Raw genomic sequence first — 16,154 nt, forward strand, 5'->3', positions numbered from 1 at the left:
ATTCGCATATGCCAGAACATTACATTATGCTTCATAAGATGAGATTAATGATGATTTACAATGATCCCAGACGGAATATAAATACTATCCGCCGAACCTTCCCGAAGGAGTTTGTTGGCCACAAACATTATGTCCGCTACAAACTATTTACCCGTCGGCTACAAAATACAGAAACACCGACGACAATCACCCCGTCGGCTACAGAAACACCAATGACAATCATCCTGTCGGCTACAAAAACACCAACGACGATCACTCCGTCGGCTACAGAAACACCAACGACAATCACTCCGTCGACTGACACAGTTTCTACCGACGACAATTGCCAGCATATGGATTGTGAATCATGAAAAACATAAAGACCAATGTCAAGATTAAAAGGGCGATAGAGTCAATATTACAAGTTTAAAACATACAACTTTATAAAATTCTACGCACATCAACTATAAATAATTTAATAATCAAGATGCGACGGATTAAATATATGAATGCAATTTTAAAATAGTCTAGAATGTATTTTAACTCTTGTAGTAGGGAGACAAACCAGACATAGATATAGGAACAATTAAATACTTCACTATAATATGATGATCGATCTTAAAATGCTATAATTGATCTCATCCACTTATCTATCATTCAAATTATTTATAGAATTTACAAATAATTATAAAGGACAAAACTCTATAATATTTCCAACTCTGAAGCTTTAAGAAAATAAAATAAAATAAATACTTCTTAATAGTTATGCGAAAAATTAAAATATGATGAAGACACTCATTGCTGATGCTCAATCAATTGTAGTTCGATTCAGTAATTGCATATAAATAGTTCAAAAACCCATTTCTTTACCAATGCAAGAAAAATATATCAAAGTGCATTATAGCTTCCGTATGTGAAGTTTTTGGAAATTGTATATGAATTGTGACACGGTATCCTTTCATTCAAATCACATATTTATAAACCAGCAAAAGGGTTGTGAGGTTTGCACATATCCCTTCACCGCACCTAATGTCAACTACTTACTAATGAAAATGAGTAAGTTTTTTTAATAACTTCATATTGATAATATAATTCTATGACTAAGCATACAAAATGGGTTGCTCAAGTAGTGAATCATCCGTGTAAAATTGTCCTGAAGTCTACGCCTTTGCATACCGATCAATTAGCCATAGAAGATGTGCAATCCCGTTACATGGATTCCAAGCAGTCCAAAGATTCAATTCTTTGTTGCTCATACCAATGATGCTCCATCGCACATCACATAGACCTGCAAAAAACCATAAAACAATATCAGATAATATTGGACGATAGTGAATACAAAATCCTTATTCGGGAGACTCAAATTATCGGTGTGGATTTGGATGCTTTGAGGATTGTTCTGGTCCAAATTGTTTTGCCGGCAATTATAAATCCTTTGCTAAACTAGCAAGTATCCTCCAACTCTTTGGTGCAGAGGCACCTAAATTTCAAGAGAACAAAGAGGTTTAGAGTCATTAAGTCATGTTGAATAAATGTGATCCATTTATTATATATTTGAGTCTTAAATTCATTTTAATGATATTTCAAGGGTTTATGGAAAGTTTTAAGTCATTTGGATAATTATTGTAAAAGTTGTTCAAAAGTTGCCAAAATTGTAATGACAACTTTTACAACTTGGTGTAAAGATGTTAATGGATAGGTGTAGGTCGGTTGGAGAGTTTAATGTGATTCTAAATTATATATATTTGGTCTCCAAAACACGAAATTGTAAGTTGAAGAAGTTGGAGGAAGGATTTGGAATGGAAGAAAACTTATTTTGATGTTGTATATTTCAGTTTTTTGGTTATTTTTTCCTGCAATTTCTTTGATGTTTTGGTTGATACGAATTCATTGTGAATGGTACAGACCTGAGACTTATATTTTCAAAAAGATATATGAGTAAGCTTTTATTTGGTTTTGGTTTGGATGATTTTCATTACGTTTAGAAGAAGTTATGGCCATTTTGGTGAAGACTGGTCAGATTCTGTCATAATATGAACAGTTTTGAAAAAATTGCAATAACTTTTATTTCCTTTCTTGGATTTGGCTATAACTTGGATAAAATATTGATAACTCACTGTTATTGAATCTCATAAAAAGGATTGGTTTAATTCTTTCATTTATGGGAATTATTAATGATTGATTAAGTGTTTTAAATTCTGCCCTAGTTGAGAAATTGTTCTTAAAAGATGCAACATTCTTTCATTCATTTAACTAGTTGGAAAGGATTATAAATGTGAATCCATACCTATAATTTTAGAGTTTTGAGGAAGGCCCATATAGCACACTTCTGTTGTGCTCTCTGCATCACTTTTTCACCAATTTTCAGGGGTGTGACATTTTTGTTCTTTGCTCAATTTGAATACCACTAGAAATCTTTAATTGAGATGTGATTAACGTTGGAATCCAACATAGTCAAATGTTGTATTTATCGTGTTCCTTCTGTCAAAGCAATTGCGGTGTGTGATTTGTTTTGTATCTATATTTGCCACTTCTCTTTCCAATATTTATTCCATACATGCCCAATGCTCTGCAATGCCAGTCCTTCCTCAACTACTTAAGAGGCTGCAACAACACAAAGGAGTAAATAAGTATTGCGAATCAAAACATATGAATTGACTTCTTCCATATATATCTTAGCATCAGACTCTTGATGAAAGACTTCTAATTATGGGCATGGATGCTTCAATCGCCTTCATACTTTGCTATGGTGGAACAGTAACTATGCCACGATAATGATCTTTTGATTTTAATCACATATCCTCTGAAAACAAATACTCGAATTTGAGAAGCTCTCTGTCTTTTGTCACAAGACTTGGATACTCCAATAGATGATATCATTGGTGTTCTCTCTAGGAATGGATGGCGGCATAAAACGTTCCTTTAATAAAAATGATTTTACACAACCCAGTCTCGTTCACTATCTTCATACTGATTGTTGATGATTCATCATTATTTTCCAGAATTAAACTGTTTGTTCATGCTACCATCAACATCGATGATTCAATCATTTTCACTGTCTATGTCCCTATATGCTAGTTTGACTTCACGGAAGACTATAATATACTCCACTTGAAGTTCCAATGGTTTTCACAATATTTACATACTTCCTTTTGACGATACTGGATATCAGCGTGAATCTGAATACATATCAATACTGGAATTTATCACCGTTCAGTACTCTACAAATTGATTTCACAATAGTTCCAACTGCATTACATCACTTGGTTACTAACACTGAATAATAATGCCATTTTGTTTTCTAATTTTCTATATGTCTTCATCAGTTGAGCTATCTTAGATTAATACCATGACTTAACTCATGTTTCAAATTTGCACTTTACATCTGTGAATTTCCACTATGTTCTGCCACTTAATAACTTCCTAAGCAATTGCTGCATGACTCTATATTTGACTGCACACGAAAATAAACATTGCAGATAATGTAAAAACATTGAATGTAAAATCTAAGAATACAATTTGCCTGATGTTCGCTGACCGGAAGCTGGAAGTCAATGATGTTCAGTAGCGTAAAGGTGGATTTTGTCTGCACTTTCTGTTCAGAATGATAAACTCCAGAACGATTGCTGCTCTGTTCTATGTTTTTCTGTCGTATATCTGAACTCATATACCTGTTCCTTCTGTATGATTCCATATTTGTTCATTATATGTGCACAACTTTTATTTGAACACAGTCTTATATACCAGTGTTCAACATAATTCTGGATATTTATTTCCACCTTATTCCTATCATAATCATTGATTTTGATCACTGATTTAGATTGCCCATGAATTATAAGATTGGTATAATTTGCTGCATATACTGTTTTGCTGAATGATATTAAAAAAATTCTTATAGCTTGCTTGTATTACTGATTGCACTCTCATATAACAGCTATCCATCTCAAAGTATACGTCTGATTAAAATGCATACTCACAAGTCTCCATCATATTCTGATATGTATTGGCCTAAATGAAAATATCTCAACATGAATCTCCAACATAATTTCTTCAAATGGAGGTCCTAAATTGCAAAATTTAGGGCTCCATCAGTCCTAATGAGCTCATTGAGTGTAGATCTTCTAGAAATAAGGGTAAGCAACTAGATATAGTTAGCTTTGCTCTCATGACCAACCCTTATAGTATTTATGAGCCTTGGACATTTAAAGAGGCAAAAGGTATCCCAAGGTGGGAACAAGCTATGGATGCGGAATACCAAAGTCATATGAAGAACAACACATGGGTTCTCTTTGATCTTCCACCAGGGAAGAAGCACATTAGCTGCAAAAGGGTGTATAATGTCATGTATTGTGCAGATGCTACCTTAGATAAATACAAGGCCAGATTAGTTTCTTCAAGATTCACACAGCAGGAGGGCATTGATTATGAGGAGATTTTTGCTGCTACTGCCAAGATGAATATAATTTGTCTTATTCTTACCATGCAGCTCAGTTTGGATAGAAAGTCCATCATATGGATGTTAAGAGTGTCTTCCTTAATGGCGAGTTACAGGAAGAAGTCCACATGATGCAACCTCTTGGTTTCAAGGTTGTGGGCAACAACCACCAAGTACATCGACTCAAGAAAGCGCTTTATGGACTCAAGCAGGCCCCTCAAGCATGGTACATCAAGATTGATCAGTACTGTTACAAGCTAGGGTTTTCGTTGCATCAAAAGATCAACTTGGTAGTGCCCGATACAACCACTAGACTTATAATATCCAAAAGACGTAGTCAAGCCATGTTATAAACCCTGCGAGGGAACAATCCCCTTCCCAGCATCACTCGATGGGACCTTCGTGGATTCGAACTTGTGACCCAACTCTAATAACACTTGTTACAAGCTACAATTGTCGTTGCACCAAAAGATCAACTTGACAATGCCCAATACAACCTGTTGACTTATAGAAGCCATAGGAGACAATTAAGTCATGTTGCAAACCCCGCAAGGGTCACTGGCCCACTGCCAAGAAGTATTCAGTTGGTCATGGTTTTCAACATTATCCTTCTATTGATATTCTCCTCCTTGTTGTCTATGTGAATGACTTGACCATTACTGGCAGTTCAGCACAGTTGATTGTAGAAATCAAACAAAATCTATGCAAGGATCTTGGTATAATGGATTTGGGGTTTCTCCATTATTGTTTAGGTGTTGAGGTTTGGCAGACTGGTGGTAACATCTTTATTTCTTATTTCTTAGTATACCAAGAACTTGCTTGACAGGTTTTACGTGCAAGATTGCAAACCTACTTCCACACCTATGGAGAAAGGACTGGAGTTGTCAACCTTAAGTCTGGTTCTACACCTGTTCATGAAACTAGTTATAGGCAACTAGTGGGCAGTCTCATCTATCTCTGTGTCACTAAACCTGATCTCAGTTTTGCAGTGAGCTACATTTCACATTTCATGACAGCCCCCGAGGTTGATCATTGGGTAGTAGCAAACATGTGCTGCATTATGTGAATGGCACCTTATATTATGGACATCTTTAAACTAGGAGTCATAATTCCAGACTTAGTGGATTTGTAGATTCAGGTTGGGCATGTTTGATTGATGATAAAACATCAACTTTTGGATATATGTTCAATTTGGCATCTGGTGCGATCACCTGGACTAGTAATAATCAGCAAGCAATCTCACTCTCCTCCACAAAAGTAGAGTATCAAGGAGTTGTTAAGGCAGCTTGTGAGGTAGTTTAGCTTTGTTGGATGCTTACGGATATGCACTTATCTCAAGTAGGTCTAACTCCCTTTCTCTTTGATGGTCAAGATGTTCTAAAACTTGCCAACAACCCGGTCTTCCACAAAGGAACCAAACAAGTGGACATTTATTGACATTACATTTGGTAGTTGGCTAAAGACAGGACCATTCACTTGCAGTATGTTCCAACAGCAAATCAGATGCAGACATTCTCACCAAGCCTCTTGGTCAAGATAAGTTCGTTAAATTCAAGGGACATTACTTTATACAAAAATTAATAGGGAAATTCGTGACATTTTAGTGATACAAAATTAAGATGACAATGCTTTCCATAAAAAATAAAGGCAAATTAAAACATTTACCTAGTATTCTGGAAAAATGTGATTTTTGGAATCAAGTACTAGGGTTGTGATATGTTAAAATGGGATGCCCATGACCCACTCCATGAAGGCATTTATTCAGCTAAGTGTTTTAACCCTAACAATCATGAGGATCAACTGGTCAACCCAAACACTCCATTTTGAGGAAATCTAAATTCTTAAAAGATATTTCACAACTACAAATACTTAGTCAAAGAAAACCCACCCAATCCACTTCTAATCCAAAAAAACAGAATGCTGTGTTGTAATCCAATTGTTCAGGTATCAAGATGTCTAATACAAGGAATCAACTTGAGGTTCCTACCTAATATAATGCCCCATTCAAAAAGGGGCCAAATATACAACACATTAAAGTTGCCTATGTGTGCAAGGTGTAGAACACACATCCTAACACTATTGCTATGTTGAAACCTATGTTAGATTCCTAAGACCAAAATTATTTTTCAATATTTCGAGTGCGAGATTTTATTATTTGGCTCACAAGAGTGTGCAAATTATTTTTCTTTTCCATGCATCTTCTCTTTAATGTACTTCTAGGGGCTAAAAAACTGCATCTATATAAGTTAATTATAGGCAACTAGTGAAAATTAGAGATGGAAAAAAAATATGCTCATGTTGTGTTAGCCAAATTAGATTGAACAAATCTAGATACAAGCATTCAAAACTTTCCAATTGCATCAAGTTAGAAAATATTAAATTAATCTAAAAATAATTAGTGTATTTGACTGGTGCATCCCTCACAATCTAACGATTCTAGACAAAAACTTCATAATTGAAATAAGCCTTAGTAACTTATCTCACTAACAGTCCACAAAACTAATTGTTTACTTCAAACAAACAAGAAAGGTTCATTTGTCATGTTTTAAACTTCGCCATTGTCTCTAAATATGAAAGCAACTAGCTATATTAAGTTCCATCATTCGTGATGTTGAATTTTACACAGATGGCATATTGATATGTTATGTCAATTCCTTACTTGACAATCCACGTAGAAATCATTTCTCAAATGTTCTGTGAAACAACTAGCAAATAAACAAATAATGGTTGAACAATATGTATTGACTGAATCATGTTAGCATTACCTCAAACTTACATGCCAAAACATTGAAACATTACAGAACATAGATATGAAGAAGTGGAAACATTTTTGCCAAAAGGGATGCCAAAATTCAAAAAAGGATGAAACTTAATTTTCTTTAAGAGTGTCAAACTCTAACATTGCATAAGCCTTTCTTTGACAGTTGCAAGATATGGTCTTAAGTTTAATCAGAGAGATTATAGATGTTTCACCTCTTTGCTAACTACTCTAATTAAGTTTACACAGCTTAGTGATGTGAATTAGACATGGACTGATGATTTCAACTCATTTTTTTCTAGTTTGTGAATGTCAACCATGTACAATGGCATACAGTTATATGAAATTTCTATAAATCCAGAACAATAGATGATAAATTACTAACATATAAACAAGCAAGGTATTGAGATCCTTTTGGCCAGCATATATATAAATCACCTCATCATGCAACAATCACCACTGAGCAGTTGCCTCACTCATTGACTTAAAAAATATCTAATACATTTGAGATTTGTAGATGGTACAGTACTTACTCCCTTCCTAGCTGTGTTATTGTAAGGTTAAGCTCATTTACTCGTTCCAGCTTCTCTGCATATCCAAAGCTTTACAGTCAAAGAAAACATAAGATTTTTTATAGCTGGAAAACTTAAAATACAGCATTCCATTCGCACTTTTACAGAGATGGATGCCACCCTTCTCAAAGTCAATACGTAGAGTTTTTGCAGCTCTTTGTGCCTCCTCTGTCTTTAAACAACCCTGCTGCTCTGATTTGACCACCGCATTGTACAGCATATGGTTTGTGTTTAGGTGCTGTACATGAAATAAAACAAAAGTCTCAGCAATTAAACATAAGCCGTATACTTCATCTGCTAGGACCAATTAAGTAATATACATTCGGAAAACACTGGCACTGAGAAGAAATTGTTGCGGTACCTTTTAAATTTGAAATATAGGTAGTTCAATTATGAGAAAAGCTTCAGTCGGATTTTATTTATTCAGAAAATAAAATGAATTCAAAATTGACAACGCACTTATGATCTCTATTCTGATAGTAACAAAAAGGTAGACAATGGATGAGTATTACGGATAGAATCTGGCAGTCTAGATTAGCAGGTTGCCCCCTTCGTTCTATGAATGCAGAGGTTGGGGTGAAAATCCCCAATGATTGTCACCCATAACTGTGCAGAATCCCCTCCCACTTTATGGCATTAGCCTGCTATGCTATAAGAATATGCCCGACTTGGCTAGCCTTCAAATAACCATTATAATTGCTACACTCCACCACCTATACGATAGTCCTCCATTAAAGCATAACTGAGTATTTAACTCTGGGCTTTACCATTAGCAGAGTAAAGTAGGGCTGACGCCTGTTGAGAAATTAAACTGCAAACAGCTTGGAACCCTCGAAAGGACAGTGATCCATACCTGTGACCAATAGCCCACAACATTTATGTACTTCAATTTTCATATGATGATATTAGCTGTTTGGTCATAATGGGAATTACTAAGGAGCATGGGGATGAGCAGATCTCATGCATATAGTCCAGATCCTGTGGGGAGAATTGATTAACCAATTCTACAACCAACTATATAAGAATTTAAGTGTTTGATGATGGGAGATGGACTAACATAGAATGTCTGAGAATAACTTTAACAGCCTTTGACAGAATTAACAACAATTCAGAATTAGGGCTGTACAGTGGTTAGTGGTTGTCCATAGTTTTTTCTTTCTAACATAATAACCTTCAGAATGGCTTTTTCAATGTTTTTGGAAGGTTCCATGATTCTTGGTGTCATGCCCACTTTTTAACTAAGTAGAACACATGATACAACACTACACATCAGCACTTTTTTTAAGATCACAATAACAATTCACATAGTAGCTCTCACAATGTATCTCTACATTGCACATTGTGTAAAGGGAGATCTCAAATGATAGGGTTGAAAGACCTCGCACACCAATGATGGTACACAAACTTATAAGCTTAGGTAAAACTTAAGACTCTTTTAGGAAAATATTTTAACAATAAATTCCCAAGGTTAGCTATATGATATCAATTGGTCTTATTGGTGGAACTGATAATAAAGTAATATACTATAATTGTTTTATTAAAAGATCCTATAGCTTTATTTCTTTAATAACCCATCTAAGTTAAATTCATATAATAAATGTGCCTAATTTGAATAATTTAAGAGAATAAAATTCCTACTTATATTAAATAACAAGGTATTTATTTACTCATGATTACCATGTTAATATACTTTAGGTCCAAGATTATTGGGGGGTGGATGGTGTGAATCAATAATCTATCCAATTTAAAACTTTCACCAACTCATCAAATAAATATCAACCAAAAAAATCTTAACCATTAACCATTCACCACATGCATGCAATGTAAACTTGTGAAACTATCAATAAGACAGCTAATAGAACATCCACTTAAGGAACACAAAGACACTAATATTTTTCACATGGAAACCCCTAGTCAAAGGGAAAAACCATAGTGGGAATTAGTAACCATTAGTGTTTTGTACTCTTCTGAAATGTGCCTGATTAAAGGCTTCGCCCTATTAGGAGCTTGCAATAATGCCCTGTTAGGAGCAAACCCTGTTAGGAGTCGCTTGAGGGATTTGCCTCTAGCCCTATTAGGAGCTCTACCCTGTTAAAAGTAACCTTGTACGAGAATTTCTAGCTCAAGCTAATGAGCCACCTGGGTAACGGAATTAATTTTCAGACCTGTTAGGAATCTGCTCACCATGTTAAAAGTGACTCAATTGAGGGATTTAGAGTTGAGAAACTGTTAGGATTCAACTAGGAAAATGGGTCGAGAATAGCACTTCTAAATTGCTTGTACAGATCCAATACAGCTCAACTTCTAAATTGCCTCAAATTGCAGGAATTCATCTACCGGCTTGATCACACACTATTTACGATCATCATGAAGAGCACACGAAAATACTGAGAGGGGTGGGGGAGGTGAATAAGTATCTTAACAATATTTGTCAATTTTAAAACCTTTTATCCAAATAATTATTTTAGATACAAAAATCAATTATGCACTTGAACACAATAACACAATTTGAAGTGGAAACCCAATATGGGAGAAAACCACGGCAATTTAAATGCTTTTATATAACATTGAATCTTTCACAAAATGTTTGTAGGCTCCAACCTCGTTAATACAAGCACCTACCCGCTCGAAGCTACAACTCCCACAGTTTGCAGGCTTCAACCCACTGGAAGCACCTACTCCCACTTCTGATATGAAATCTGAAATTCTACCTTTACATAGTTGCTTGCTCAACTTGATGATGATAACTTTTGTAAACTTCTTTCACTTGAAGTCAGACAATTATTCCTTCAATAGATATATATATTTTGGCACTCCTCACTCTTCTTTAATTCTGATTTTATATATATATATATACCAGATTAAACAATCTGAATATATATTTCTTTTATGTTTGCTCTGCCCCTGCTCAAAACTATTCAATTTTCTCACTTGTTTTTTGAAAATAAAATAGTCTTATTTATATCTTCACCTATATGAAGTTGTGACTTTTCGAAAAAAATAATTATTCTTTTTCATAACTAAATGGCACCTTTTTATTAATTTAATTGTACCTTCCATTCTCCCTTTCTAATCTTGGATTGTATCCTTGTTACTTTTCATAGATATTATATCATCTATGAATATTATTCAATGGATTAAAGGTCATGGTTGTCATCTTACTTCATGGTTCGATTGCAAATATCAAACTAGTATATTTTTATTTTTAGTTTTGTCTGACGTGATCTGTGGATGGTTTGATTTCATCTGTACCTTAATCATTCCATCGGCATACTTTCTTTTTTGCATATCTGATGACAGTTGATTGAAAAGCTTCACCATACTCTGTCGTTTCTTCCATCCACAAAATTCATCATCGTTCCTACCCATTCAAACTATAGTTTTCATTGTTCAATATTTCCTATTGCCGTAATTTCTTCTATTTCGATGCATAGTCATTTTCTGAAGGCAACCATTCTTTAAACTGTCTTTGACTTTATCAGGCTTGATATATATAATCACATAAATCTTTCCTGAGCCTTGTTCATAGCATATATTTGTTTCTCCATACTCAAAATGTTCTCTGTTTTCATCGAATCTATATATCGCACTTGTATCCAATATAAGCTTTTACTTCTACTATGTATTAGGTAATGAAGACTCACGATGATGGAAAAAGTATGTGTAGACTGCCGCTTTGTGATTTTGCCATTGACTTCGGAATTGTTACATAATCTTTTACATTTTGACTCGCTGCTTCATATGATATATCTGTGAATCGGGTTGCATATCTCCTGCTATCATGTATTCACACTAATACAAAGATGTGCATATTTCATCGAGCTTGTGTTGTATGAACCAAGTGTATGTTATTTCCAGGTTTCTGATTGCTTATTATTAAAAATGAAAAATACTTTTAAGCTTGTCACCTTTCAACTCTTTATTTCTTTAATTTGGGTAATATTATGGTCTTAAGGAAAATTCCACGACAGACTTGAAGACTTTTGATGCTTCTATATATCATTGCTGCAATAGATAATTCTTTTCAACTTCATCACTTTGTTGCCATCCATCCAAACATGACAATTGCCTCTGGATATGGATATTCTTCACAGTCAAAATAGTATACTCTATCTTTCTTGTTGCTTTAATTTTTGCATATACAGAATGCCCTGTACATACAGAATTCAGCACTAAGTCTCCAGATCTTGAGATAGTGTCTTATTACTGATGCCTTTGTTTTCTTATGGTCTTTGTTGCATCTATAGAATTAGTATCAAGTCTGAATTAGAAATAACCCTGCTGCATACGGCTTCATTATTTGATCAATTTATAATGATTCATGTCTTCAACTCTCAGTGGCTCATCCTGAAAAGTTTTATTTCAATCTGAAGTTTTATGGACAACACAATATTATTCACATAAATTTGATATCATGTAGGTGTACTTCTCCAAATACGTACTCTTGTGTAAGCAGCCTATGCAAACACTATCATCTCTATCTTACATAATGTATAAATTTGTGTGTCTTAGTTCTTCAGATACCTCCTTACTGTGACATCAATGACAATATTTATCACATCACACTTGCAACTCCAAAATTCTGCCATATAAGTAAACTTTTCAATATCTATGATGACCACTGCCTTAACCGAAATAGGTTACACTTGAATTTCACCTTAGGTCTGCCAAAACATGTTACCAAACCCTAATCTATCCTTTACCAGATCTAAATGATCACCAATTTGAACTGCACATTGATTCAACAAAGAACATCCAGCCTTATGCACTTTTTCCAATGAACATGCATAAATTCAAGAAATTCAATCACAATGACCATTGTATGATGGTGACGAATTCAACATGACCCATAAGTCTCACCTCATCACTTAACTTTACAAAACGAAAGATCTATTGGAGTCAACCCACATCCTACCGCTTGAGGATCAAACTTAAATTGTTATAAGTGTTCTTGCATTTTCTCCTGAACATACTTCAATCGATCGAAAACATTTCTTCTTGTAAACCAAAGCATACATAATTGTAGCAATGATCATTGATCCTAAATTACAGCATATGAATCAACACAAATTTGATAGACCAATCAAATCATTCACTATCTGTCACAAACTGTTAACCCGCTAAAACTATCACACTTCAATCTATCATAGCTTTCTCCATACTTGCGTGTAGTACATGAAATTGTACATACATCATCTTGAGACATCGTTGACTCTCTTGTATCAACCGTGCACTCTAACTGAACACATAAATCAGCTGCATACTTGATTTGTAATCTGTGGATACTAGAACACTACTTCCCAGTAAACAATTAATAGACAACCTTCAAGTTGACATACAACAAAAAAAAATTGATAAATTGACCATCAAACATGAACTATAACATCTCTGCGACACAATTTGCATTGGTTATGCCAACATACCATTTAGACCACAATTATTTAATAAATAAAATTAACAAATAATATCTATTATATTATTCTTTCTAACATAACTCTAAACTTCAGAAATAATTGAAGTTCAGAAATTTAACACTTAAGCAATTTCCTATTATCACTTTGTCAAATAGAATAAAACATATTAATCTCTCTCTAAATCATTTCCAAAAGGAGACAAATAGATTAATTTCACTCTTTAAGATTGATATTCAGCCCCCTTTTTTTCTACTTAACTCTAATTATTTCCATTAAATAAAATAACTTCAAATTTTACCCATTGATCAAATATTTCAACTTTGTTTGATAACCCTAAAAATATTTAGCCCTAATTTATCAACTTAAGATTACTCTTTTAACTTTATGCAAGCTAATTTTAAAATTCCATTTATTTGATTCCTAACTTCCACTTTTAATTTTTTCCCCTCCAAGATATATATTCTAGAATTCTTAGTTAAAAAAGGAAAAAATAAAAAACAAATTACAATAGGAAAACAATCTTTCTAATTATAAGTATTTTTTCTTTTACAATACAATTGATGTGAGAAAGCCACGTGGAAAAGGAAATTTAGAATAATAACCACACCCTTTTACCCACTAAAAGGTAGAATCAAAAGGTCTCTCTAAAATAAAAGCTAAAAGCATTTTTCCTTAATTAAGCCCACCAAAACCCATGGAAAATAAAAGTCAATCTCCATCATAGGATTTTTCTATTCTTGTCCCTTGAATTTAGTACATCTATAGGAAACCCTAATTTCTTTATGTTGTGATACAAAAAGTTTTCTTTAACCATTTTCTTTCATTTTCTCATTTGTTTGTTGTAAGAGAAAAATTGAGGAGGGTTTTTGGGAATTCCAATCATACCTTCCAAGCTTCTTTATGGATCAATAGTTATTGGTAACACTAGTGCCTCACTAAGCATACTCTTGTTTCTTTACCCTAATTTGTTCTATTTATTTATTTATTTATTTTCTCCTTTATTCTTATTATTTTAACGTAAGATTTCTACTCCATCCATTTTCTTTATGTTTGATTTTATAGTTGAAGATGATACTTTGGAGTGCAAAATACAGAATGACTGATAGAAAATTGGGGCTCTCATGACCATACACCCAGAATAGAAATTACATCCCCCATTGCCCCCTTTTGGACAGCACTCATTCACAAAAAGAAAAACAAAATTTTCAGCAACACAACAAAAAAAAAAAAATCAAAATCAACAGAGCCATAAGTAAGACCAAGGAAAGCGTACACAGAAAACTCTGCCCATTTCACAACTGAATACACAATTAAATGCACCAACATAAAAAGAATTAAAATTCCATTAATATAGGGGAGTGACAGCTACTTGATGAATCCTTCAACTGGTATGACCACCTTTCCTCAAGCCCCTCTCCCCATCCTCAAGCTTCTCCTCATTTTCTCAAATTTGAACTTAGATGCGTTATTAAAGAAATAAAGCTATGAGATCTTTTAATAAAACAATACTCGAGTATGTTATCAGTTCCACCAAAGAGAACAATTGGTTAAAATACATGCATAACAAGTTGACATCATTCTCAAAATGATAAAAAAATATAACTCTGGGCTGGCTGTGACAAATATTATTATATCAACAGTAACGTACTCTGATCTACAAATAAAAAAATCAATCCCTGACCTTCAAATGAGTCTAAGTAGATTATTGTGCGTTACTCTCATAGTGTACGGGCATTGCATAGACCAATATTGACTTGAATAATAATACCAAGCTGTTGCAAGACACTATCTAAAGCTGACATAGAGTATCCTAATGAACAAATCAGAACTACATACATAAACTGACTTATCATTCTTGGGTATTTCCTAGGTGCCCAGATTCGCACCTATAGAGAACCCAAGCAGTCAGAAAGTATTATGCAAAGTAATTGGTAAAATATTTGTTGTATTAACAAAGGATTGACAAGATCATTATACAGAAATTACAAATGTACAAAATAAAAAGTTTCTACTAAGAAAATTGAGAAGATTGTAGAAACGATCTTATCTACAAATAATTAAATATATTACATAATTAACAATTAAAGGGTTGAATTACTGGTAGCTGCATATTAGATCATCATGCTCCTCTCTAAGGCTAGCTGTTGCTGTTGTATGGTGTCTGTGCCTCTTTTACTTCTCTGTCACTACCGTTTTCCAGAATGGTGTTGTAGTTCATTCATATTTGGTTGGAGTCGTCTGCAGTAATTTATCTTCCACCTGTATTGTGCATCTCAAGCATCATGCGCTCAAGTAGATGTTTGGTGACAGCTCTCTACTTCTCTAATCTTCTTTCTATTGCTCGTTCACTTCCCTTATGATCATGGATATGTTCCTTATCGGCATCGTCACTTATGATCACAACTGGAGTTCAAGTATTCAGTGACTTGGTACGTCTGCTGCCAGTGTGATCTCCTATCGTGTTGATAGTCTTTATTTTGCCTAAGCAGTGTTTCTTAAATGTTTGTGCACTCTCTACATCGGGTCCCTGGTCATAAACTTTTATTTAATAAAAGACCATTTATATTGTTACAGTAGACTATGGCATTTTGTTTACTTCCATTCTGTTCTTTCAAGTATGAAGAGAACAATATTATAGTGTCGTCATTTTTTATTTTCTTGGTCTGGTTGTTCTTTGTAGTGTCCCCTTTTGAGAGCAAAACTTGATGATAATAAGAATTCAATATAAGATTAAATAATTAAATAATGAGAAATATATAATTATAATTTAATTATACTGATTAAATTAAACAAATAATATAGTATAAAATATAATTATTTAAATTATTACTAAAACAAAAATAATAGTTTTCCTTAATTATTTTTTTAATACATAATGGGCCAGAGCCTAGATTGTTTAAAACTAAATATCAATATTAATAAATAAATTAGAATATGAAAAGGATAACGTTAAAAATATGAAAGAATAAATCATCAACATGATAATGAATAATTCA

The 16,154-nt window shown here is 33.7% G+C and overlaps 1 protein-coding gene across 1 annotated transcript in view; it reads right to left on the bottom strand.

Moving 5' to 3' along the window:
* The window catches only part of LOC149560959 (Zincin-like metalloproteases family protein), a 358,697-nt gene that overhangs the window by 276,590 nt on the left and 65,953 nt on the right, over positions 1-16,154 (bottom strand). Inside the window, exons 5-6 of the mRNA XM_089824904.1 lie at positions 7,844-7,982; positions 7,706-7,760 (exon numbers count right to left, since the gene is read on the bottom strand). Of these exons, the coding sequence (XP_089681030.1) occupies positions 7,706-7,760; positions 7,844-7,982 (194 nt within the window). The remainder of the gene's footprint in view (positions 1-7,705; positions 7,761-7,843; positions 7,983-16,154) is intronic.

The sequence above is a fragment of the Cupressus sempervirens genome, chromosome 4, assembly GCF_028749045.1.
Source record: "Cupressus sempervirens isolate cs-2001-9-10 chromosome 4, ASM2874904v1, whole genome shotgun sequence".
NCBI lineage: Eukaryota > Viridiplantae > Streptophyta > Pinopsida > Cupressales > Cupressaceae > Cupressus > Cupressus sempervirens.